This window comes from Solanum stenotomum, chromosome 2 (assembly GCF_019186545.1).
Source record: "Solanum stenotomum isolate F172 chromosome 2, ASM1918654v1, whole genome shotgun sequence".
Classification (NCBI taxonomy): domain Eukaryota; kingdom Viridiplantae; phylum Streptophyta; class Magnoliopsida; order Solanales; family Solanaceae; genus Solanum; species Solanum stenotomum.
This window is the reverse complement of record NC_064283.1, coordinates 70,736,747-70,760,750: the sequence shown is the minus strand read 5'-3', so window position 1 is coordinate 70,760,750 and position 24,004 is coordinate 70,736,747. Positions and strand designations below refer to the sequence as shown.

The 24,004-nt window shown below is 37.4% G+C and overlaps 2 protein-coding genes and 1 pseudogene across 2 annotated transcripts in view; all 3 read left to right on the top strand.

The window, feature by feature from the left end:
• LOC125857196 (MLP-like protein 34) overlaps positions 1-24,004 on the top strand; it is a 384,557-nt gene that overhangs the window by 194,217 nt on the left and 166,336 nt on the right. The window lies entirely within an intron of this gene.
• On the top strand, positions 1,018-1,978 carry LOC125857225 (kirola-like). Its single transcript, XM_049536920.1, has 2 exons — positions 1,018-1,255; positions 1,548-1,978. The coding sequence occupies exons 1-2, from the start codon at positions 1,069-1,071 to the stop codon at positions 1,811-1,813; spliced, it is 453 nt and encodes a 150-aa protein (XP_049392877.1). The 5' UTR covers positions 1,018-1,068; the 3' UTR covers positions 1,814-1,978.
• On the top strand, positions 8,363-9,125 carry LOC125857249 (kirola-like; annotated as a pseudogene).

The following is a 24,004-nucleotide window of genomic DNA, read 5'->3' as shown; positions in this document are numbered from 1 at the left end:
TTCTCTCAAGCCCTAGCTTTCTCTCTTTAAAATGGGATAAAAATGATCCAAAATCAGCCTAACACACAATATAATCCCAAAAGAAATGGCTAGGGAAAAGACCAAAATGCCCTTAAAATTTCCGGACGGATTCCCTGCCAACTGCCCAACTTTCACTGGCCATAATTCGTTCATACAAACTCGGAATCAAGCAAACTCGGTGGCGTTGGAAAGATCATTCAACAAGCTTCGCAAACAAAGCTGGAAATACTCCTAAATCATCCTGATCTAGGAGTTATGACCGCTCAAATTTGGCCAAAAACTCACTTTTTCCCACACTTTGCCAAATTTCCAAAATTTTAAATTCTTTCCAAAAAATGACTATTTTCGATTTTTAAGCCTCTTCATAGTTATTTCAACTTACCGGATGTTACACCCACTATATGATAAAGCTTAAAAAATATGCTTATGAACTAGTTTGAACAGTTTATAAACTTAAGGGAAAATGCATAAGTACCCCCAACCTATACCCGAAATCTCAGAGACACACTTATACTATACTAAGGTCCTATTACCCTCCTGAACTTATTTTATAAATAATTTTCTACCTCTTTTCGGCCTACGTGGCATTGTCTTCTGGGCCCAACACGTGTTGACAATTTTTTCAAGCTATTTGGTTGATAGTGCCACGTAGGCCAAAAAGGGGTAGAAAATTATTTATAAAATAAGTACGGGGGTAATAGAAGCTTAGTATAGTATAAGTGTGTCTCTGAGATTTCGGACATAAGTTGGGGGTACTTATGCATTTTCCCTAAACTTAACCCAATACCTTCTTAATATAAAAGTAGCTTATTGTGTACTAATAAGTACTAGTTATTACTAGATATAAGGAAGAGTCTTTTTCTGTAATAATTGTGTGTAATTACATACATACACCTAATTATGCATAGGCAAAGAAAAAATACAAAACTTTAGTCTAGAGTCTAGACATATGGGCATTGTCTATCTATAAAAGGGCAGAGATACTCATGCAATGATGAACCATACTTGTTATTATAACTTTTTGATATATCATATCATATAAGAGAGATGAGCCTTAAAGGAAAGTTAGTTTCTGAGATAAACATCAAGTGTGATGGAGATGTTTTTCATGAGATTTTAGGGCATAAACCACATCATATGTCAAGCATATGCCCTGATAAGATACAAAATGTGAATATTCATGAAGGTGAATGGGGCAGTGTTGGCTCTGTTAGTTCCTGGAACTTCACCCATGGTAAACATACATTATATTTGATTTTAATATTTATTGTTTTCTGGTAGAATATGGTCCATTAGTTTTAGTCTTTATTAATTTGTTTTAGTTTTATATTTCTTACATGATAGAATAAGAATAACATATATATATATATATATATATATACAAGGGTCATTAATTTGATCCAACACTTATATTGATTCAAATCGTTTTTAACCTGTTCAGATTCAATCCAAATCATCGATCATTCAAAAATGAAATTAGTAGTATGGAATCTTTACTATTTTTAATTTTTTTTTTTTTTTTGCAGATGGGAAAGAAAAGGTGGTAAAGGAAATAGTTGAAGAAATAGATGAAGAAAAGAAGTTGATTAAGAAAAAGATAATTGAAGGAGATATATTGGAGGATTACAAATCATTTTACATCACTACTCATGTTGAGACAAAAGGTGAAAACAATTTAGTTACTTGGATTATTGAATATGAAAAGAAGAATTCAAATGTGCCAGATCCACACACATATATGGAATTTGCTCTCAACATGACTAAAGATATTGAGACTCACCACATCAAGTGACACATATGTATATGTACTTGGAATAATGTGTGGTGTTATTAATGAATGTGCTTTGAAATATCTACTATATATATGTAACAAAAATAAATGGAGTGGATATGTAATTTCTATTTTGTAATATTCTGCTTATATATAATATAAATAAAAGCTACAATTTGGATTGCATAAGAGTTTCCCTTTTCTTATTCTTTTCTTTTTCTCTATACTGGAAATTAGCCAATGTATGTGTTTTCCTTTCAACTGTACCATTTTTTTTTATAAAGGGGATTGAAGAAGAAAAATAGTATAAAAATAAAAAATAAAAAATAAAAAATATATATCCTATCGTACTTTCTTCTATATAAAAGAAGGAAAAACTAACTATAGCTATATAAATTAAACAACTATCATCTCTACTAAATATAATTATATTTTAAAATAATTACATAATTAAAATATCTTTAAGAGAGATAGATTTAGGTATCTTAGGGTTTATAATTCAAGGAGTGGGGACATCGACGATGCTATCACACATTGTATTGGTGTGGTGTGGACGAAGTGGAGTGTAATGACCCTCCAGGTCATTTTTAAATTTAAGCATTCATTCCATCGTTTAGAGCGTTCCTGTAGCGACCCCAAGTCATTTATGACTTGCTGGCACTGACTGTTCGGTCGCCTGGTCGTTCGTTTGGGTTTTAGGCCCGTTTCCCTGTTTTGGAGATTTTATAACTTGAAAAGTTGACTTCGGTCATAAATTCAGGTAAAAGACCTCAAAATAAAATTCTGACGATTTCATCAGCTCCGAAATGACCAAATTTGGCTAGTAGCATGGTCAACACGAGTATTGAGGCAATCGGATGAGTTTAGGGCCATTTGACGTTTTTGCCCTTGCAATTTGGCCTATAGTTGACTTTGGTCAACCTTCTTGGAATACGTGCTCAGATGAAAATTCTGACAGCTAGGTTAGCTTCGGAATATCAATTTTGGTCTCGAACGACCCTTTCTTCACTTCCCGAGGCTTTAGATGCCCGTTGTGGAATCTGGCTCAAAACAATACTGGGTGTGGGACCCACTTTTCATCGAAGTGATCTCCAATGGAAATTCTGACTTTAATGTTGAGTCCGAAATATCATTTCCAATTAGATTCCATATATGGTTTGTGTTTTTCCGACTCCGAACGAGTCCGAAACATCGAAATTTAAGTTTGAAGAGTTGTTGAATTCTTACGCGGTGGTGACGTGGCAGAGCCACGCGACGCCACGTGGCAGCGTGTTGAAGTCTGGAAATTTCCAGATTTAAGGACGATTTTCGTCCATTTTTTTTTCCTCATCTTCAAACATAGGTATCTCCTCCATTTTAAGCTCAAATTAGGTGATTCAAAAGGCTAATTTCAAGAGAATTTTGTGGGGAATCTAGAGGTGAGCTCAGAAACGCGAGGGGAGGCTTCGTTTGAGGTAAATAATCGAATTTAGCTACTGCTAGAGTGATTTTCGGAATGAATTTTTGTTGAACTTTGAAAGGTTAGATCTTGATCATCTTAAGTCCGTTTTGAGTCATTCTTGAGGCTAACTTGTAGAGTTTTTCGCAAGGATCATCGTGGTATAATCTGTTTGGGTTGAAAGGGTCTCGTTTTTCCAAAATTTGGTGATCAAGGGGCTGCCAAGTCGTAAGTCAAGACTTATTTATGATTTTAATTGGTGGGGCTGATTTACTATGTTTTAGGCATCTTTTTGTGCTAAATTTTGGGGTATTAGTTTAGTAAGGTATTTGGGACATTTTCACGGATTCGTTTTTGGGATTCTAATTGTGGGTCCCACAATCCCGTTTTAGACCCAATTNTTTTTGTGCTAAATTTTGGGGTATTAGTTTAGTAAGGTATTTGGGACATTTTCACGGATTCGTTTTCGGGATTCTAATTGTAGGTCCCACAATCCCGTTTTAGACCCAATTTTGGGTCCGTCTCCGAAAAATATAATTTTAGTGTCAACATATTCGTAATGACGAGGTGATTAACCTTTTGATAGTGGGGAAGCATTTGGAGACCGTTCGGAGGGGAAAAGCTCAGGTACCGTGAGTTGGAGCACACGTGATCGACTTTCAGGTAGGTTATGGCTTTCCCCTCATGAGATTGAGCATGTTTAGGCAATTTTTTATTGATTTGCTTGAGTATGGAGGGGTTCGGGTGTCGAGCATGCTAAATTTCTATAATTCCTGCCTTAGACCTTATTTCGGGAAATTGTTGGATTATGAAAGCATGACTCTTGATATTATTGAACATCCATACCTTGTGGTGTATATGATAATATTGATTTGAAGTATGTTTGGCCTTAGTCTAGGCGTAGACTAGTGTTGCCATAGACTTGCGAGGTTTCAGATGTCGTTGGGTAGTAGAACTTTTTCCGACGTCATTTCGGACGGTTAGCTCCTTGTAGATTGATATAGCAGACTTGAGTCTGATAGTCTGAGCCTTAGCTAGGCGGTAACTCAGATTATGACCTTGTATCCATAATGCCCTGCTTTTCTATCGGCTACAGATACCCGGTTAGACTCCGTGGTCCAACTTACTTATGTCCAGGCTTAGCTATAGTACCCGGTTCGAGTCCGCGGTCCAGCTTACCTGTGATCTGATTTTGGCTACAGTACCCGGTTAGAGTCCGTGGTCCAACCCACCCGTGCCCGACCTTTGGCTACAGCACCCGGTTCGAGTTCGTAGTCCAGCCCATATAGGTTGACTCATTAGCTATAGTACTCGGTTCGAGTCCATGGTCCAGCTTGCACGTGGTGCATTCCCAATTCCTTACTGAAGCTTCAGTTTAGTCTTGATTACTCTCATCTGTAGGTTGAGGTTTTGGAGGTTGGAGATGTTCCGATTAAAGTCCGGGACGTAATGAGATCTTGGAATATAATTGAGAATGGTTCAGTTAAAGTTCGAAAATTGGTAATATTGTGATAGACCTTCTAGCTCCATTATTTTACTTCAACTGCCAGTGCATCTGTCGGGCTTATGGGGGTCCGTGCAGGTGGTTTCTTTTATTGTGCACGAGCGTACCCGTCGGGTTTATGGGAGCCCGACGAAGTTAGTTAGATTCCTTGTCTTTGTTTCCTGTATGCTCGTGTATATACCCATATTTACTACTCTTTTGCCCTTGATTGTGACCCTTTATTCGCATTTCAGTTCACTTTTGCTTATCTTGCTCAGTCGGCCTGATGCCTACTGGGTACCTATTGTTTTGGTACTCATACTACACTCTGCATCTATTTTCGTGGTGCAGGTCCGAGTACTAGCTACCGACGTTGATTCAAGCCAGCTGCGGTCGTGATCGGAGGCAAGGGTGAGCACACAACGTCCTGGATTTGCTCGTCTCCTTCTGTACTTACTTTTGCTTGTCTTTTGCCTTTTTAGACAGCTTGTTTCTGTAGTCCACTTTTAGGACTTGTACTTTTGTTAGCAGCTCTGTACTTGTGACTTCCAGGTTTTGGGAGGAATTCATTTTGTGCATATATGTCTAGTCGCTTCCGCCCGTTCATTGCATGTTCTTGTTATATTTATTACTATTTTAGGTTGATTGATTGGTTTTCTACCCTAACATCCCATTACTTCGAGTTTCGGGATATGGGTCGGCTTGCCTATTGGTGGGTCATATAGCAGGCGCCATCATGACCTGAGAAATTGGGTCGTGACATGGAGACTTGCCTCTGAAGTCTTGTGTGATAAGAAGGTACCGTTGAAACTCAAAGGTAAGTTCTATAAAGTCTCTTTTTAATCCGGTCAAATAAGGATATTTTTTTTGGTGATTCGAACGACATTGCTTTATGGGACTGAAGGTTGGCCACTCAAGAATTCCCATGTCCATAAGATGCCTATAGCAGAGATGAGGATGTTGAGGTGGATGTGTGGCCTTGCTAGGATCAATCTGTGGTGGACAAGATGAGGAAAGCGAGATTGAGATGATTAGACGCAGCGGTGGAGTTAGAATTTCGCTTGGAGGTGTCAAAATATAAAGAAATAAAATCGTATAGAAGTCAAGGAGTGTCAATATGTAATATATATACATAAAAAAAATTTATTCTAGCTACACAATGTAATTTTCCGATGAAGGTGTGTCGGACAACACCCCTTAACTACATGTAGCTCCGCCACTGATTAGACGCACCCGTGAGGAGGTGCGAGAGGTTGGTTATTGAGGGTACAAGGAGAGGTAGAGGTTGACCAAAGTAGTACTAAGAAGAGGTGATAGGACAAAGAATTGACGCAACTTCAGGTTACCGATGATATGACCCTAGACAAGCGGGTGCGGAGAACACACATTAGTATCGAACGTTAATAGTTATAGGGAACTACAAAATTTTGTTAAATAGGATCAACGATAAATTTTATTATTTAGCTGCAGAATTTGTCCATAGCCAATTTTAGTAGTGATAGGGAACTACAAAATTAGCTAATGTAAAAACCACCTAGCTCAAAGATTTGAAGTTTTCAAATAACATAATAAATCACATAAATAATCCTTCCAAAACACAAGAACATTATATTAGGCAAACATACATGATCACACTACATAATGAAATGTTACATTTTAACTGTGTTACTTCAATAAGGGAAAGATAAATTTCATATGCCACGCACTCAAGGCTTTTTAGGCACTTGTGGGATTTATGGTTTTGGCAAAGTTGGCAATTCAGGCTTATAATTAGGAATGGAAGGAATCTCAAGTTTTGGCAATGTTGGAAGTTTAGGCTTTGTGATTTCTGGAAGTTCGGGCTTTGGTAGAGTTGGCAGCTCGGGTTTTTGAATTTCAGGGAATTCAGGCTTAGGCAAAGTTGGGATTTCAGGAAGGCATAATACATAAATGTGCCCCTTAACTTGGCCTCATTTCACATTTATGCCCTTCAACTTTGGGTATGCATAAGTAGACACTTAAACTTGTATAAACTTGAACAAGTAGACACATGAGTCCTACGTGGAACAATACACGTAGGACAAAAAATGACATGTAGGATATGTGTGTCTATTTGTTCAACTTTATACAAGTTTAAATGTCTACTTGTGCACACCCAAAGTTGAAGGATATAAATGTGATTTGAAGCCAAGTTAAAGGGCATATTTATGTATTATGCCTTTCAGGAAGATGTGGCAATTTAGGCTTAGGAAGCTCGGGCAGAGTTATTTAAAGAAGATGTCGTGCTTCTGCTTGAATTACATAGTTGCTTGCTAATGACAAAAAGTGATGAGTAATAACAAGAAAAAAGATGGATTGTGGTGAAAAGTCATTGCTGAAGGTAAAAAATACTTTAATTCATATGACTTATACTTCAGTTTGAACACGTTATTATATAGGTAATTAGTTGTGCAAAAATGAAAAGAGGAATAAAACTAATTTGGTTAGTGGTTGGTTAAGAAAAATGTCAGTTAGTTCATCTTCTCAACAATAATAGTCCTAATTTAATCTGCCAATTTTTTGGCATGCACAAGGTCCCCTCTCCAATTCTAAAAGAACATGTCTATAATTAATCTCGACATAAAATTTGCAAAAGAGATATAGAGTTTGGTTGGGGTGGGGGTGATAAGATATGCCAAGTAGAACAATGAATATAGCTGCCAGAAAAACTCAACAGAAGAAAACAAGAAACTGCGTAACTCTCTTATATCAATAGCAACAAGAAAAGTCTATTATATAGACTTTTACAGAGATTTTCTGTCTAAGCACTAAACCCACTACTACTAGGACTCCTAACAAACTCTGCTATCTAAACTGAAAACACGTCTACTTCCTAATAACTAGGAGTTGAATAATTCAACTAAACAAAAGACCAACAGACGTGAAATAAATAGTTCATAAATAAAGTAACACTTCCAACAGGGGGGTGGGGGTAGGCATCATTTCTTTATAAACAAGTGGTTACGCGTAGGGTGCTAAAATTGATAATAAACAAATAATGTGTTTGGTAAAATAATGTTGATAAGCTTTTTTTTCTAAAATAATGACTGAATTAATGTCGTTAAATCTATTTAAAAAATAATAATTTAAAAGTATTTACACATAAAAAGAACAAATGAAGGAAATAAAATAAAGGGATAATTCAAAGTTATGTTCTAGGAAGAACATTTTAGGGAGTACAAAAAAAATAGAAAAGGTTAAATTGTGAAGTGATTGGTCAAATTAAAAGTGCTTATAAGCTGTAAAACCATAAATTTAAAATGACCAACTTATGGTTGATTTCGGATTATAAGCACTTGAGAATTATAAGTGTTTGCCAACTATATGATAAGCTTTAAAAATATGCTTATGAACAAGTCTGAACCACTTAGAAATTTAACTTAATACCTTCTTAATATAAAAGTAGATTATTGGGTACTACCTATAACCAAGAGTCTTTTTATGTAATAATTGTGTGTAGTTAGTTACATGCACACACCTAATTATGTATAGGCAAAAAAAATAAAAAAACCAAATTTACAGTCTACAGTCTACAGTCTAACACATATTGACACTGTGTAACTATATAAAGGCAGAGCTACTCATCATGTAATGATGAACCACACAATTGTTATTATAAACTTAAAGAAGAATGAGTCTTGAAGGTAAATTGGTTTCTGAGATAAACATCAAGTGTGATGGAGATGTGTTCCATGAAATAATTATGTACAAACCACACCATATGTGCAACATATATATGCCCTGATAAGATACAAAAAGTGGATATTCATGAAGGTGAATTGGGCACTATTGACTCTGTTAGGTTATGGAAATTCACCCATGGTAAATCCGTATTATATTTGGTTTCAATATTTATTGTTGGATCCACTTATATAGATTTTCGTCGCATTATATAGCTCTTAAAAAAAAATTTATATCTAACTCAAACTAATAAATAACACATTATATAGCTCAAACTAATAAATAACACATTATATAGCTCAAACTAATCAATTCATGAATTGGATCTAACACTTCTATTGATTCAGACCGTTTTTAATTGGTCCAAATTCAATCCAACTCGCCCAATCATTTATAAACGAAATTAGTTGTATGAATTTTTTACTATATATATTTGTTTGCAGATGGGAAAGAGATGGTGGCAAAGGAAGTTATTGAAGAAATAGATGAAGAAAAGAAGTTGGTTAAAAAAAAGATGATTGAAAGAGATATGTTAGAGTATTACAAATCATTTTACCTCACTATTCATGTTGAGACAAAGGGTGAAAACAACTTAGTTACTTGGATTTTGGAATATGAAAAGAAAAATGCAAATGTGCCATATCCACACACTTTCATGGAATTGTGTCTCAATATCACTAAAGATATTGAGAGTTACCACATCAAGTGATACATAAATATGTGTACTTGAAATAATATTATGTGGTGTGGTTAATAAAAAAAGTGGATGTGTAATTTCTAATTTCGTTCAGAACTGTTGTTTGGGTGAAAGCCTGAGTAGATGGATATTGATAAATAAAAATAAAAGCTCCTTCTATTTTTTGGATCAGCGCGAGCCAAACATGGTTGATTTCGGATTATAAGTACTTTTAGTATTTGTCAACTATATGATAAGCTTAAAAAAATATGCTTATGAACTAGTTTGAACCACTTAGAAACTTAACCTAATACCTTCTTAATATAAAAGTAGCTTATTGGGTACTAGATATAACGATCATAGTCATACAATCAAGTATTGGTTTCATGGCATGTAATTGTTCATATATACTCATTTGCATTAGATTTGATTCACATTCCCTTATTCACATACACACATGCATACAATGAAGCAATTAACCGGCATATGTCACACAAATAGAAAATCAAGCCATCACCTACCTCGAAACCAAGTTTGAATCCTCCTAAGACACTTGAGCCTTCCCTTTACGGATTATTTCCGCTTGTTCTTGGTCTAACAGCAGTTAAGTAATGCAAGAATCAATAAACAAGATGTAATTTACTCGGATAATAATCAAACTATCAATCCTAGGCCAAACCCAAGATCCCAATACTCAATTAGGGATTTTTCCACCATCAACTTCAGGCCAAAACCCTCCCCCAATGATAATTACTCAAGTTTCTAAGTTCTAAGAATTGAATTACGGATTAGGGGAGTAATTATCTTACCTTTAGAGCTAGAAATCGTGGAAAACTGTCAAGAACTACTCTGGTTCGCCTCTTAGCTCTCAAGAACGAAGTTTTACAGAAAATAATAATTTTGGGGTTTTTCGACTTAACTCACGACTGTCTCGCCACAGCGGGACCCAACCTGCCACAGCGTCCCTACCCTAGCGAAACTAACCCCTTTCTGGCGGCTTGCACGGAGACAGAAGCTCGGAATTTGAGTTCCAAGCTCCCATTTCTCAACACACCTTCAAACCTAAATGTTTAAAAACAACCCTTCTATGCCAACATCAGTTTCGGGAGTTCTACTCACCTGAATTTGATTCCGTAAAGCCGTACAAGCTCCTTAACTTCTTGGCTATACACTTATGTGATCAAATTCATAATCAAACCCCCCGTCTATTACTAGATTTCCCTAGACCTCACCTAACTCAAATTTCATCCAAGTCTTGCCTAGGATAGAAATTTCCAAGTCACTACTTAAAAGTTATATAGCCCAAATTCTTTCCTCATTGGCTTTTCCATAACGACAAGAACATGTCGTTACAATAGATACCAATTTACCCATCACTCGTCCCCGAGTGATTAACTAGGAGAACTGACTAAGGCAAAAGTAAAGTAGTATCTGAATCGTCGAATTGCTGGGGATACTTGTCTTGCATGTCCTTCTTGGTTTCCTAGTAGCTTCCTCAACTGGACGATGTTTCCATTGAACTTCCACAGACTTGATCTCCTTGGTCCTCATGATACTTCTTCAACATGTACACATAGAACACTGGATGGACTCCAGATAGGCTACGCGGTAAAGCCATCCTATAAGTCACTGGCCCAACATAGTCAAGAATCTCAAATGGCCCGATGTATTGAGGACTAAGCTTTCCCTTCTTACCGAATCTCATTACCCCCTTTATGGGTGACACTTTCTAGATGGACTTGCTCACCAACATGAAATGTCATGTCCCTTACCTTATGGTTTGCATACTTTTTCTATCGACTCTGGACTGCTAGAAGCTTAGCTTGGATGCTTCTCACCTTATCTTGAGCATCTTTCACCAAATCAACCCTTCAGGGTTTCACATCTCCAGCCTCAAACCAACCAATTGAATACCTACACACCCTCTCATGCAATGCCTCAATGAAGTCATCTCAATACTCGAGTGATAAATATGGTTGTATGTAAGCTTAACTAACAATAAAAGCATTTCCCAATAACCACCAAAGTTGATCGTACACACATGTGCAACATGTTATCAAGGGCCTTGACACAATCATCGGAACGAATCATTTCTCACATAAGCATGATAAAATTCCAAATTAATACTCACTACAATTAGAAGTGAACCTGAACCAACCAACACACACTCATAATACCCAAAGAATGGTAGTTCTTAACCACATCTCCATCCCACAACATAAATTCCCATGAGCTTAAGTTATAAAAATTTAATCTTTAGACATCTGATACTAACTTTAGCCTTTGCAATCAAATAAAAATATTCTTGCCCTCGCCTCTCTCTAAAGGTTGTACTACATCCCACATTTTTTTTATGACTCTAGCTCTTTTAAATTCTATTCGAGTGGTGTCCCACCATCTCTTAAAACTTTCCATACAACCACGTTACTCACCAAATATTAGAAAACCACAACCTTATATATTCGCAAGTCGTAATTACTATACAAAATTCGCTTAACCAACAATCTTATTATATAGTTGCATCCCATCACAATCTATGACGAACTTTTATTACCATTATGCTCAGTTAGCCCTGACTATTACTACGAAGTCAATCTTTTCATCGACATGACATCTCAAACTCAAGTATACTCATCAAATTCAAACGACTAACCCAATTTTATACGGACTTTCTTAGTAAAATCTTCAATTTCCTTCACCCAAGTATACCCAAGTGGACTTTCTTTATCCATAAGCTTGTCATTCTGGTATCAATCCACTCATTTATGGCTTAAGATAAAATCACCAGTCTTCATACTACCATCCTTCTTCTTAACAAATAAAACAGGAGCACCCCATAGGGAAGCACTAGAACGGATGAAACCTTTATCACGAAGCTCCTAGATTTGAGCTTTAAGCTCTCTCAATTCTACCGGAGCCATGTGATAAGAAGGGATGGAGATGGGGGCGAGTGTCAAGTTCCAAGTCAATACAAAAATATATATCTCCATCCGGAGGCATACCAGGCAAATCGGTAGGAAACACTTCCTTGAATTAAGATACTACATGAATAAACTCAATAGAGGGAGGCTCAACATCAATCTCCCGAATATGAGCCAAATACGCCAAACACCCATGCTTCACCATTTTCCTAACCCGCATGAAAGATATGATCTTAGATGGCTTAGGCGTGTACACCCCTTCCTACTCCAGCTTTTCCCTACCTGGGATCTCTAGAGTCACAGACTTAGCATTACAATTAAGCACAACATAATAGGGGGACAACCAAGTTATGCCTAAGATTATATCGAAGTCAATCATATCCAAAATAACCAAATCAGCCCAAGTTTGAAAACCCATAAACAGAACAAGACAAGCACAATATACTTGGGTGACTATGACTGACTCTCCAACTGGGGTAGAAACTTCGATGGGGGCACCAAGCACATCATAAATCGCATCAAATCCCAAGGGAAACTGAACTGAAACATATGAATAAGTAGAACCCAGATCAAGCAAAATAGTACCCATTCACTCACAAACAAGAATAACATATGTGATCACTGCATCAGACATCTCAGCTTCGATCTTACCCGAAAAGGCATAAAATTGAGCCATGTCATCTTGATGGGCAACCTCCTTGCCTGAAGACATTGATCCCTTACCTGTATTACCATTTCTCCATCTTTCATGACCTCGCTAATTTCCTCCTCATATGCCTAGGTTCTTTAGAATTGTAACACACTTAATAACTTAACTAAGCAAGCAACGCTGCTATTGTAGTAGTTGTATCATGACCCTCTTTGATATACACTTAATCTAGGAAATTGTAGTAGAAATTCGAACCTCAACTATCGCAACATAATTTCATCATTTACTAAGCAACCCATACATGTTAAGCCAACAATACTAAATATATTTTCCAAAGTAATGGTGTTCATTATCTAGCCTTCCCTTACAAAACTCCTTGAATGTTGTCACCTTGGCAAAGTCTTCTGACTTCACCCCCTTCTACCTCCATCACAAAATCAACCATTTCCTGAAAAGATTTTTCTAAAGCAGCCACCTATAATCTTGAATCTGCAAATCTGACCTTAATCCCTTCACAAAACGACCAATTTACTCATCTAGACTGAAGTAAAGTGGAGTATCATATTTGGATAAAACATAAATTTTTTCCTTATAAAGGCTGCAACAAATATATTACGTTGTTGTATATTCAGGAACTCATCTCTCCTCATATCCCTCAAAGTTCAAGGTATATAATTCTCCATACAAAAAGCTATAAAATGTTTCCCAAGTCATGAGTAGTGCATTTACTAGTCGGCACTCAACATGAGACCACAACCATATTTTGGTGTCTCCTTTTAACTGGTATATCATAAACTCAATGCCAAATCGCTCTACCGTATCCATCTTATGGAGCAAACCATGACAATCAACAAGAAAATCATTAGAATGTTCAGATTCAGTACCCTGAAGAATGAAGGTTTCAACCTTAAGAACATAATAAAACCCTCATGTTTGTCACTAGTCATTACATGCCCACATTGAATCGGGGAAACATGCTTATTTGGAAGGACGCATCCTCTCTTGCTAGTGTTGGTGTTACCACTTTTGTTGCTCTAGTTCTGACCATAAAGTGAAGAAGGAAAGATATCAATTTGTATCACCTAGATATCAATTGAATTCAAGTAATAGCACGAAGAAAGAAAGGAATAAGTTTTCTTAAAGTCCTATAGCCTCTCGAAGAAAAGTACATACGTCTCCGTACTGTTTCGCAAGACTCTACTAGACTCATTTTGGTACAATGAGATCAACGAACCTAGGGCACTGATACCAACTATGTCACGACCCGAACCGCCGTGATTGACACTCACACTAACCCTCCGGTGAGAGAACCATTATTGCAACCCAACTAAGCAACTTAACAAAAACTAGAACATTAAAAGATACGGAAGCAGGTTTTAATGACTATTGAAATATGGAGTTCCCATAAACTCCGAAAGTTTAACAAATCAACTATCATAACTATTGCGGAAATTCAACCCCTAGAACCTAAAAGTCATTGTACCAAAACTCTGTAAACCAACAAATCTAAGGAAAATGGGTGCAACCCCTAAACTAACATAAGAAAAATCTAACTACACAGTCTGAGTCCAAAAAGAGTGGACTAAACAAGGAAGAATCCATGGTAGCTTGGAAGAACTGGCTCACTCTTGAATCCGGTCTTCAATCAATGATCCCCTAGCTGAGTTCTATCAGTAGCCTCCTAAATATGTCTTGTACTCAACAAAGAATGAGCAAGTGCGGTATCAGTACACAACTACCGTGTACTGGTAAGATAACGCGGCCACCCCAGTAAGCGAAACAGAGGCAAGTAATTACAACACAGTAAACACACATATACAGAATACATAGATCAATTATTATTTCAGGAGTAACATACAGTTCCCAATATCAACGACAAGTAGAAATGAATGTAATAATCATATGGTCCTCTCATGGAACCCACACCCAAATTGTTAGTGTGTTGGAACGTGACACTCGATCCAATATATACGTCGGAACGTGACACCCGATTGAATGTATGTATCGGAACGTGACAATCGATTCAAGATAAGTGTCAAAACGTGACACCCGATCCAGTCAACACAATCACACCCATAATAAACAACGCTCAAAGTCATACAATCAAGTATTGGTTTCCTGGCATGTAATTGTTCATATATACTTATTTCCATTAAATTTGATTCGCATTCCCTTATTCGTATACACGCATGCATACAATGAAACAATTAACCGACATATATCACACTTACAGGAAATCAAGAAATCACCTACCTCGAAACTAAGCTTGAATCCTCCTAAGACACTTAAGACTTCTGTCACGCCCCGAGCCTACACCCTGGGCGGGACAGGCACCCGGAGACCATTGCTGGCCCCAGGCGAACCCTTGGCCTGGCTTTCTTAACTCAGCGGAAACTTAACTCAACAGTACAACTCAATGCAATGAAAGGTTATAAAACAACCAACTGATGCATAACATGCCAAAAGGCAGCTTGAGTCTCAAAATAGAATATTTACATATAAACATAGATGAGAGACTTAATACTAACTGACTGTCTGTCTATGAAGCCTCTAACATACTGAGATGGATGTTGGGATAGACCCCGCAACATCCTAATAACACAACTAAAAGAAACAAAATATCTGAGTCTTCTGGAAAGCAAGGAAGCTCACCACTGACTCTGGAGTGCTCAGCTGGATCAACGACGTGCAAGATGCTGATATGGGCTACCTGTGTCGCATCGTCATAAGATGCAGGTCAACTGGCATCAGCACATTGAATGTACGAGTATGCGAGCTGGAAAGCTAAACCACAACTTAAGCTTGAAAAGAGTACAAGAGAACACTTACCTTGGCTCTGTCCAACTCATGAATAACAGAACTCAATATATAAAGCAATAAGACACATGCAATATAGAAAGCTTGTAAAACTCTTAAAACATGACGTAAAAATCATATTTATAATATCATGAAAATACCATGTTTCCTCTCAAGGTCTACTTGTGCAATGTATGAATGAAGTCCCATACCCCCATCCATACTAAGCAGAACCCTCGAGGAACCATGCTCTTTCTACTGTGGGAGCTTCTCTAACCGACAAACCACCACTATGAATATGAGTGGTGATACAACGTTTTACCTCACGTTGCCCGAGGACCATCCTATACCTTGCCGTGATATAGGAAGCTAATGATACAACGTTTTACCTCACGTTGCCTGAGGACCATCCTATACCTGGTCTTGATATAGGAAGCTAACTTTACTAAGTGGATCCACTAGCTTAACTTTACGGGTTCATCTAAAAAGTATGACCCGTTAACTCCCATGTTGGTTACATGGTTCTTATGGAGAGTTGAGTTTAATATGAACTCGCGTCCCCAAATCGATGCTCGATACAACTCCCAAAAATGCTTTTGACTCATAAGTGTTTTAAACACATCTTTCTTTAAATGAGATAATTACTCAAAATCTAGCCCAAAGGCTCACTTGGAAACGATGTTCCTTTTTCTTGAAAACTAGCCCTAAGGCTCTTTTGGAATCAAAGTTCCTTTCTTACTCAAATGTAAAAACATTTAGAAACTTCTTTGGGAATACATAGTTCCTTAATAGCTTTTGAAAAATGAACTCAACTTACATTCTTGACTTAACTTGAGTCTTCAGACTCTTTACTTAGCTTGAAACTCTAAGCTCTTTGCTTGACTTGATACTTGAGTCTAAAAATGAAGTTAAAACGTTCAATGAAGACTCTTGAAAAGCTTGGAGGACTTGCTTGAACTTACTTCTTAACATGGCTTGACTTGACTCTAACTTCTCTTTAACTTGATACTAACTTGCCTTGAATTGAACTATGGATTCAAGGTCTATGATCACGCGTATTTGGATGAGTTCGGGATGCTTAGAAACACTTTGGGGTGTTGGAAACAACTAGGGAACATAGGTATAACACCTAGGAACATGCATGAGAAAGCATGGAAAAAAAGAGGGAGCATGGCGTCCTTGGCGTTCTGCAAGGCGCGGAGTGCCAGCCCTTGAAAGTCAGAAGCCATCTGCTGGCGCTCTGAGTGGCGCACCGCCCCAAGGGCTGGACCTCAGAGTCCCCTTTGGGGCGCGCTGGCAGGCGCGATGCGCCAACCCCTTCCCCAAAAAACCCGACTTTTCTCCCTCTTTTCTTCAACTCTAAACCACCCTAACTTCAAAGGTTCCAATCCCAACCATTAGGGATCACAAAATCCCTCAATATACAATAGATTTCAACTCAAGAACACAACCAAATCATGTCCCACAACCAACAAGAACTTCAACAACACAATCAACAACATCAACAACAACTAACAACTTCAACAACATATCCAATCCTTTTCTCAAATCATAAAATGAGTTTGGTGTGTGGGGGAAAGGATCAACCCACACAAAGAACTCACATACCTTGAAAGGGATCACCCCCGATGAAAATCCACGTTGATCTTTGACGGAAACTTATTGATCTCCTCCTTCTTCTCTTCTTCTTCTCTTTCTTCTCTTCTTCTTCTCTCAAGAACCCTAACTTTCTCTCTTTAAAAATGGGACAAAATGATCCACAATAAGTCTAACACAACAATAAAACCTCAAAAGAAATGATTGGTGAAAAGACCAAAATGCCCTTAAATTTCCGGACGGATTCCTTGTCAATTGCCCAACTTTCAAAGAGCATATCTCACTCATACGAATTCGGAATTGAGCAAACTCGGTGGCGTTGGAAAGATCATTCCACAAGCTTCACAACCATAATGGGAAATACTCCTAAATCATCCTGAGCTGGAAGTTATGACTGCTCAAAGTTGGCCAAAAACTCACTGATTTCCACACTTAGCCAATTTTTTTCCAGATTTTTAGATTCTTTCCAAAAATGAAAATTTTCAAATTCCAAGCCTCTTCTTAGCTATTTCAAATTGTCGTATGTTACACCTTCCTTTTCTAGATTCTTTCCACTTGTTCTTGGTCTAAAAACAGTTAAGTAATGCAAGGATCAATAAACAAGGCCTAATATACCTAGATAATAATCAAACTATCAACCCTAGGCCAAACCCAAGATCCCAATACTCAATTAGGGATTTTTCCACCATCAACTTCAGGCCCAAACTCTCCCCCAATGATAATTACTCAAGATTCTAAGTTCTAAGAATCGAATTACAGATTGGGGGAGTAATTATCTTACCTTTAGCGCTAGAAATCATGGAAAACTGTTAAGAACTACTCTGGTTCACCTCCTAGCTCTCTAGAACGAAGTTTTGTAGAAAATAACGGTTTTGGAGTTTTTCCCTGACTTAACTCGCGACTGTCCCGCCACAGCGGGACCCAACCCGCCACAGCGGCCCCGCCTTGGCGGAACTAACCCCGATCTGGCGGCTTGCACGGAGACAAACATGGAATTTGAGTTCTAAGATCCCATTACACAACACACCTTCTAACCTGGACGTTCAAAAACTACCATTCCATGCCAAGATCAGTTTTGGGAGTTCTACTCGCCCAAATTCGATTTCGTAAAGTTGTATAGGCTCCTTAACGTCTTGGTTATCCACTCATGTGATCAAATTCATAATCAAACCCTCCCGTCTATTACCAGATTTCCCTAGACCTCACCTGACTCAGATTTCGTCCAAGTCTGGCCTAGGTTACAAATTTTCAAGTCACTACTCAAAAGTTTTCTGGCCCAAATTATTTCCCCATTGGGTTTTCCATAACGACAGGAACAAGTCGTTACATATATAGTATTAGCACTGGCATGGACAAGGTCCCCTCTCCAATTCTAATACAAAACATGTCTATAATTAATTTCAACAAAAAATTTGTCAAAGAGATATAATGTTTGGTTGGCCATATGAGAAAAAATAATTCATGCATTACTAATACAGGAGTTCCTGGTGTCATATTAAGTTAAAATGTAGTGTAAAATGTACTCGTATAACAATTTCATTAATAAACACCAGCATAACAACTTGTTGGTAAATTTTAGTAGTATGAGTTTTAGAAAGCAGAGAAGTCAAGAAGAATATTGGTAGAAGAACATTTTTATTGATGTCTTTAGATTTCATTTATAAGACTGGAATAAAAAACAGAAAGCAGTAAACCCACTACTAGCATATTCCTAACTCACTAACTTACTCCTAAATAATAGGAATAAATGGCTAACAACTAATTGACTAAGTCTTATCTAATATAATGCAGTAAAAGTAAAAGTGCAGTTGAAAAAGCAAATTCCTAACACTCCTCCTTGCTTTGGAAACTGCAAACTCCAATTTTCTGTCTGAGAAGCTGAAACTTGCCGACTGGTAAAGTCTTAGTGAATATATCAGCCAATTGTTCTTCCGTTTTGCAGTAGACAAGAGTTATATCTCCATCTTTTTGCACTTCTCTCAAGAAAAAGAACTTGATTTTGAAGTGCTTAGTTCTTCCATGAAACACAGGATTGTGAGATATAGCTATTGCTGCTTCATTGTCCACGAACACTTTGATGCTTCCAGTCGGTTCCATATGCAAATCAACCAGAATTTTCTTTAGCCACAATGCTTGATTTATTGCTGCTGCAGCTGCCACAAACTCAGCTTCTGCAGTAGATTGAGCTACAATATCTTGTTTCTTACAACTCCATGAGAAAATTCCAGAACCAAGACTAAAACAGTACCCTGAAGTACTCTTTGCATCATCCTCGGAACCGCCCCAATCACTATCGGAATACCCACAAAGCTTCACAGGTTGACTCTTCTGAAACTTGACTCCATAGGTGATGGTTCCTTAGATGTATCGCACAACTCTTTTGGCTGCCTGCAAATGTACTTCACTAGGACAATGCATGAATCTTGATAAAACACTTACAGCATACAATATATCAGGTCTTGTTGCTGTAAGATACATTAAACACCCAATGAAACTTCTGAAGTATGTCTCATCCACCTTTTCGGCTCTATCATCTTTACTTAGTTTCTCTTTTTGGTTCATGGGAGTACTAATCTCTTTGCAATTGTCCATTTTGAATTTCTTGAGAATTTCCTTTGCGTACTTTTTCTGGCAAACGAAAAACTCATCTTTTCCTTGTGTAATCTCCATTCCAAGGAAATATGTCATAAGACCAAGATCAGACATTTCAAAAGCTTGCATCATATCTTACTTGAACTCCTCAATTAGCTTTTCACTGCTCCCTGTAATCAAAAGGTCATCCACATAAAGAGAAACAACAAGAATCTCACTGCCATTATGTTTAACATACAATGTGAATTCTGAAAGACTCTTTTCAAAATCGAGACCGAGCAAATAATCATCTATTCGACTATACCAAGCTCTTGGTGCCTGTTTTAAGCCATAAAGAGCTTTATGTAGTCGATAGACTTTATCTTCCTTTCCATCTATAACAAATCCTTCAGGTTGCTCAACATAAATTTCTTCTTCAAGAATGCTATTAAGAAATGTTGATTTGACATCCATTTGATGCACTTTCCAGCCACGTTGTGCAGAAACAGTTATAAGCAATCTGATTGTGTCAAGCCTAGCAACAGGAGCAAAAGTGTCAGAATAATCTACACCAAAAATCTGCACATAACCCTTAACTACAAACCTTGCTTTATGCTTGTTGATTGAACCATCAGCATTTAGCTTGGTTCGGAACACCCACTTTACCCCAATTACTTTTCTGCTTTGAGGTTTGTCAACAAGTTGCCATGTATCATTTTTTTCGATCATAAACAACTCCTCCTCCATTGCATTTCTCCACTTGGGGTCTTTTAGAGCATCTTTAGGGTTAGCAGGTTCACGAATCGCAACATTGCATCTCTCATATATATCAGAGAGCAATCGAGTTCCCCGAACTGGTGGATCATCGTCCCTTTCATTTAACCACGAGCTTGTTTTCTGGATGGAATTCCTTGAGTCATCCCAATCCCATTCTTCATTCTCCATAAAGTGGACATCTCTGCTGATAATTATCTTCTCACCTTCAGGTTGAAAGATTTTGTACGCTTTTGAAACATTACTGTAGCCAATAAAAATGCCCGGGGCAGCCTTCTTATCTAGTTTATCCCGTTTGACCTGAGGTACATAGGTAAAACAAAGACAACCAAACACTTTAAGAAAATGCAGCGGAGGCTTGTATCCATACCATGCTTCAAAAGGAGTTTGATCTTTCACAGCTTTTGAGGGAAGTCGATTTTGTAGGAACACAGCTGTATTTGCTGCCTCTGCCCAAAACATCTTTGGCAAATTCTTTTCGTGCAACATACATCTTGCCATCTCCATGATATATCTGTTTCTTCTCTCACTAACTCCATTTTGTTCTGGAGTATAAGGAGCAGTAAGTTGACGTTCAATCCCTGCTTCTTCACAAAATAGATCAAACTGATGAGAATTGTACTCCTTGCCATTGTCAGATCGTAAAATCTGAATTTTGCAGCAACTTTCATTTTCCAACTTCGCTTTCAACTTCCAAAAAATGCTCTTGACCTCCGATTTATACTTTAAAAAATAAATCCAGCACATTCGGGTCAGATCATCAATAAAAATAACATAATAAAGACTACCTTTAAGTGAGGGAGTCCTTTGGGGTCCTCCAATATCGGTGTGAACCAGCTGCAACTTTCTTGTTGCTCTCCAAGTTGCCTTTGGGAATGGAAGTCTACTTTGTTTTCCAAATTGACAAGCCCGACAATTTTTAGAACTCGCTCCCAGTTTAGAAAGGTTCTCGACTATCACCAATTCTTGCATTTTGAGAAGCCCTTGATAATGATAGTGTCCGAGTCTCTTATGCCATAACTCGGAAGCATTTTCTCTTGCCGAATACACCACTTGTTCTTCCTCCAATGGATTTAATGAGAAACTTCTGCCTCTCATTTTGACTTTAAACAAGTCATGTCCTGAGGCTTCCTTGATCAAGCAATGTTTATCTTCGAAGTACAATTTGAAACCTTTTTCTAACAATTGACCAACACTTAACAAGTTCTGATCTAAATCTGGTACATAAAGAACATCGGAAATTGCTTTAGTACCTGATTGTGTTTCAATTGTAATAGTTCCCATTCCTTTTACCGGAATATAACCGCCATGACCTATTCTGACTTTTGTAACTCCAGTAGGCTTCAAGTCTTTAAATATCTCTTTGTCATGAGTCATATGGTTTGTGCATCCGCTATCAATCAGCCAAGCCTCAGTTGAAACATTGCTTACAAAACACGATGCCACAAAGAGTTGATCTTCTTCCTGTTCATTAACAACCTGGGCATCTGCGTCTTGCTGCTGCAATTTACTCTTGCAAATAATTGCTTCATGCCCGAGTTGGTTGCACTTACTGCATTTAGCATCCGGCCTTTTCCAACACTTATACGGCGCATGACCATTCTTTCCACAATGCTTACAAGGAGGATAGTTTCCTTTAAAGCTGCCTGTTTTGCTTTTGTTGTTGTAGCGAGCTGCTCCTTCTCCATTTGTTGGCTGGTTCTTCTTATTGTTTTTCTTTTTGTATCTTCCACTCTCTTCATGTTTGGCCGCCAATGCTCCCTCTCTGATTCCATCTTCTCTCATAACCCTTCTTTGTTCTTGAGCCTGCAAGGAATTCAATAATTCCGCCAAAGTGATTTTTGACAGATCCTTGGTGTTCTCCAAAGTGGTAATGGTGGCTTCAAATCTTTCAGGTACAGTAACCAGAATCTTTTCAACAATACGCGAGTCTTTAAACTCAGAACCAAGTAATCTTACTCTGTTTGCTATGCTCATAAGCCTGTCAGAGTATTCTTTGATGGTTTCCGATTCTTTCATCTTTTGTAACTCAAAGTCTCTAATGAGATTCAGCACTTGCATACCTTTGATACGATCATCTCCTTCATATTCTGCCTTGAGATAATCCCAGATGGCTTTTGCTAATTTTAGAGACATGATGCGAGTGAAAATTGTTGAAGAGACTGCTGAAAAAAGACATGCCTTTGCCTTAGATTTTCTGGTTTTCTTGTCCTTGTGATTTTTGAGTTGAGCCATTGTTGGGTTTCCGGGTAGCGGAAGAACTTCATAGTCTCCCTCGATTGCCTCCCAAAGATCTAAAGCTTCGAGATAAGCTTCCATCCTCACTGCCCACATGTGAAAATTTTCACCATTGAAGACAGGAGGTGCCATTACCGAGAAACTTGAGCTTTCTTCCATTTTAAATCTTTTGTTGTTTCTGGTTGTGGTGCTTGAGTCAATTGAAACAATCACTCACAGAAATACCCACAGATCCCGCAAGATAAAAAAGCTCTGATACCAATTGTTGGTAAATTTTAGTAGTATGAGTTTTAGAAAGCAGAGAAGTCAAGAAGAATATTGGTAGAAGAACATTTTTATTGATGTCTTCAGATTTCATTTATAAAACTGGAATAAAAAACAGAAAGCAGTAAACCCACTACTAGCATATTCCTAACTCACTAACTTACTCCTAAATAATAGGAATAAATGGCTAACAACTAATTGACTAAGTCTTATCTAATATAATGCAGTAAAAGTAAAAGTGCAGTTGAAAAAGCAAATTCCTAACACAACTCTTATATTAATAATTCTGTAATATTTTTTAATATTATTCACAACATATATAAGCTAATATACTCACTGCATAGTTATTTTTATGAGATAATCGGCCCCTAATAATAGATCAGCAAGTTCTTATAGATCAAAATATGAACATAATTCTGATGATTTCTTGATCTTTACTTAAGGATCCAATAGAAAATATGCAAACGGTTTTCTTCTCATTTAATTGCACAGATTTATCTTCAAAAGGATCGTTCTTTCATTTTTTTCTTTTATGAGTTGATTATTAATTTTTGCCCCTATCTCTAAAGTGGCTTATGCACTTCACTTGTTACCACAAAACGACGAAGCCAGGAGCGGAAGGAGGGACTTGAACCCTCAACCTCTTAAAAAAAGAACTTACGCCTAGCGTGACATAAGTTCTTTAAGAACGCGAGACATAATTTATGAGATATTATAATCCCACTAAAAAATTATTTGTTTGGAAAAAGAGAAAATTACTCTTTTCTATGAGGACCCAATTCTCATTTTCTAGGTAGTTACTTCATACAAGTTGGAAACTTAATTTGCCAACTTACGTAACACTTAAGCTTTATTCGTTTGCACCTAATGAAGGTTTGATATGGAATAATTCAGATATTAGATTATTAGTGCATTTATATTCATTAAGATTTAAATACTTCCGAATAGGTTTTAATCATAAAGATCTAGAACAAAGTTTCAATATCATTAAAATATATTTTTATATGAATAGTATCCATCATCACTCTATCCACAATCACCAGTCACCACCACTACGCACCTTTGTCGCCGCAACCACCACCATCATGACTTGATTTCGACTTATAA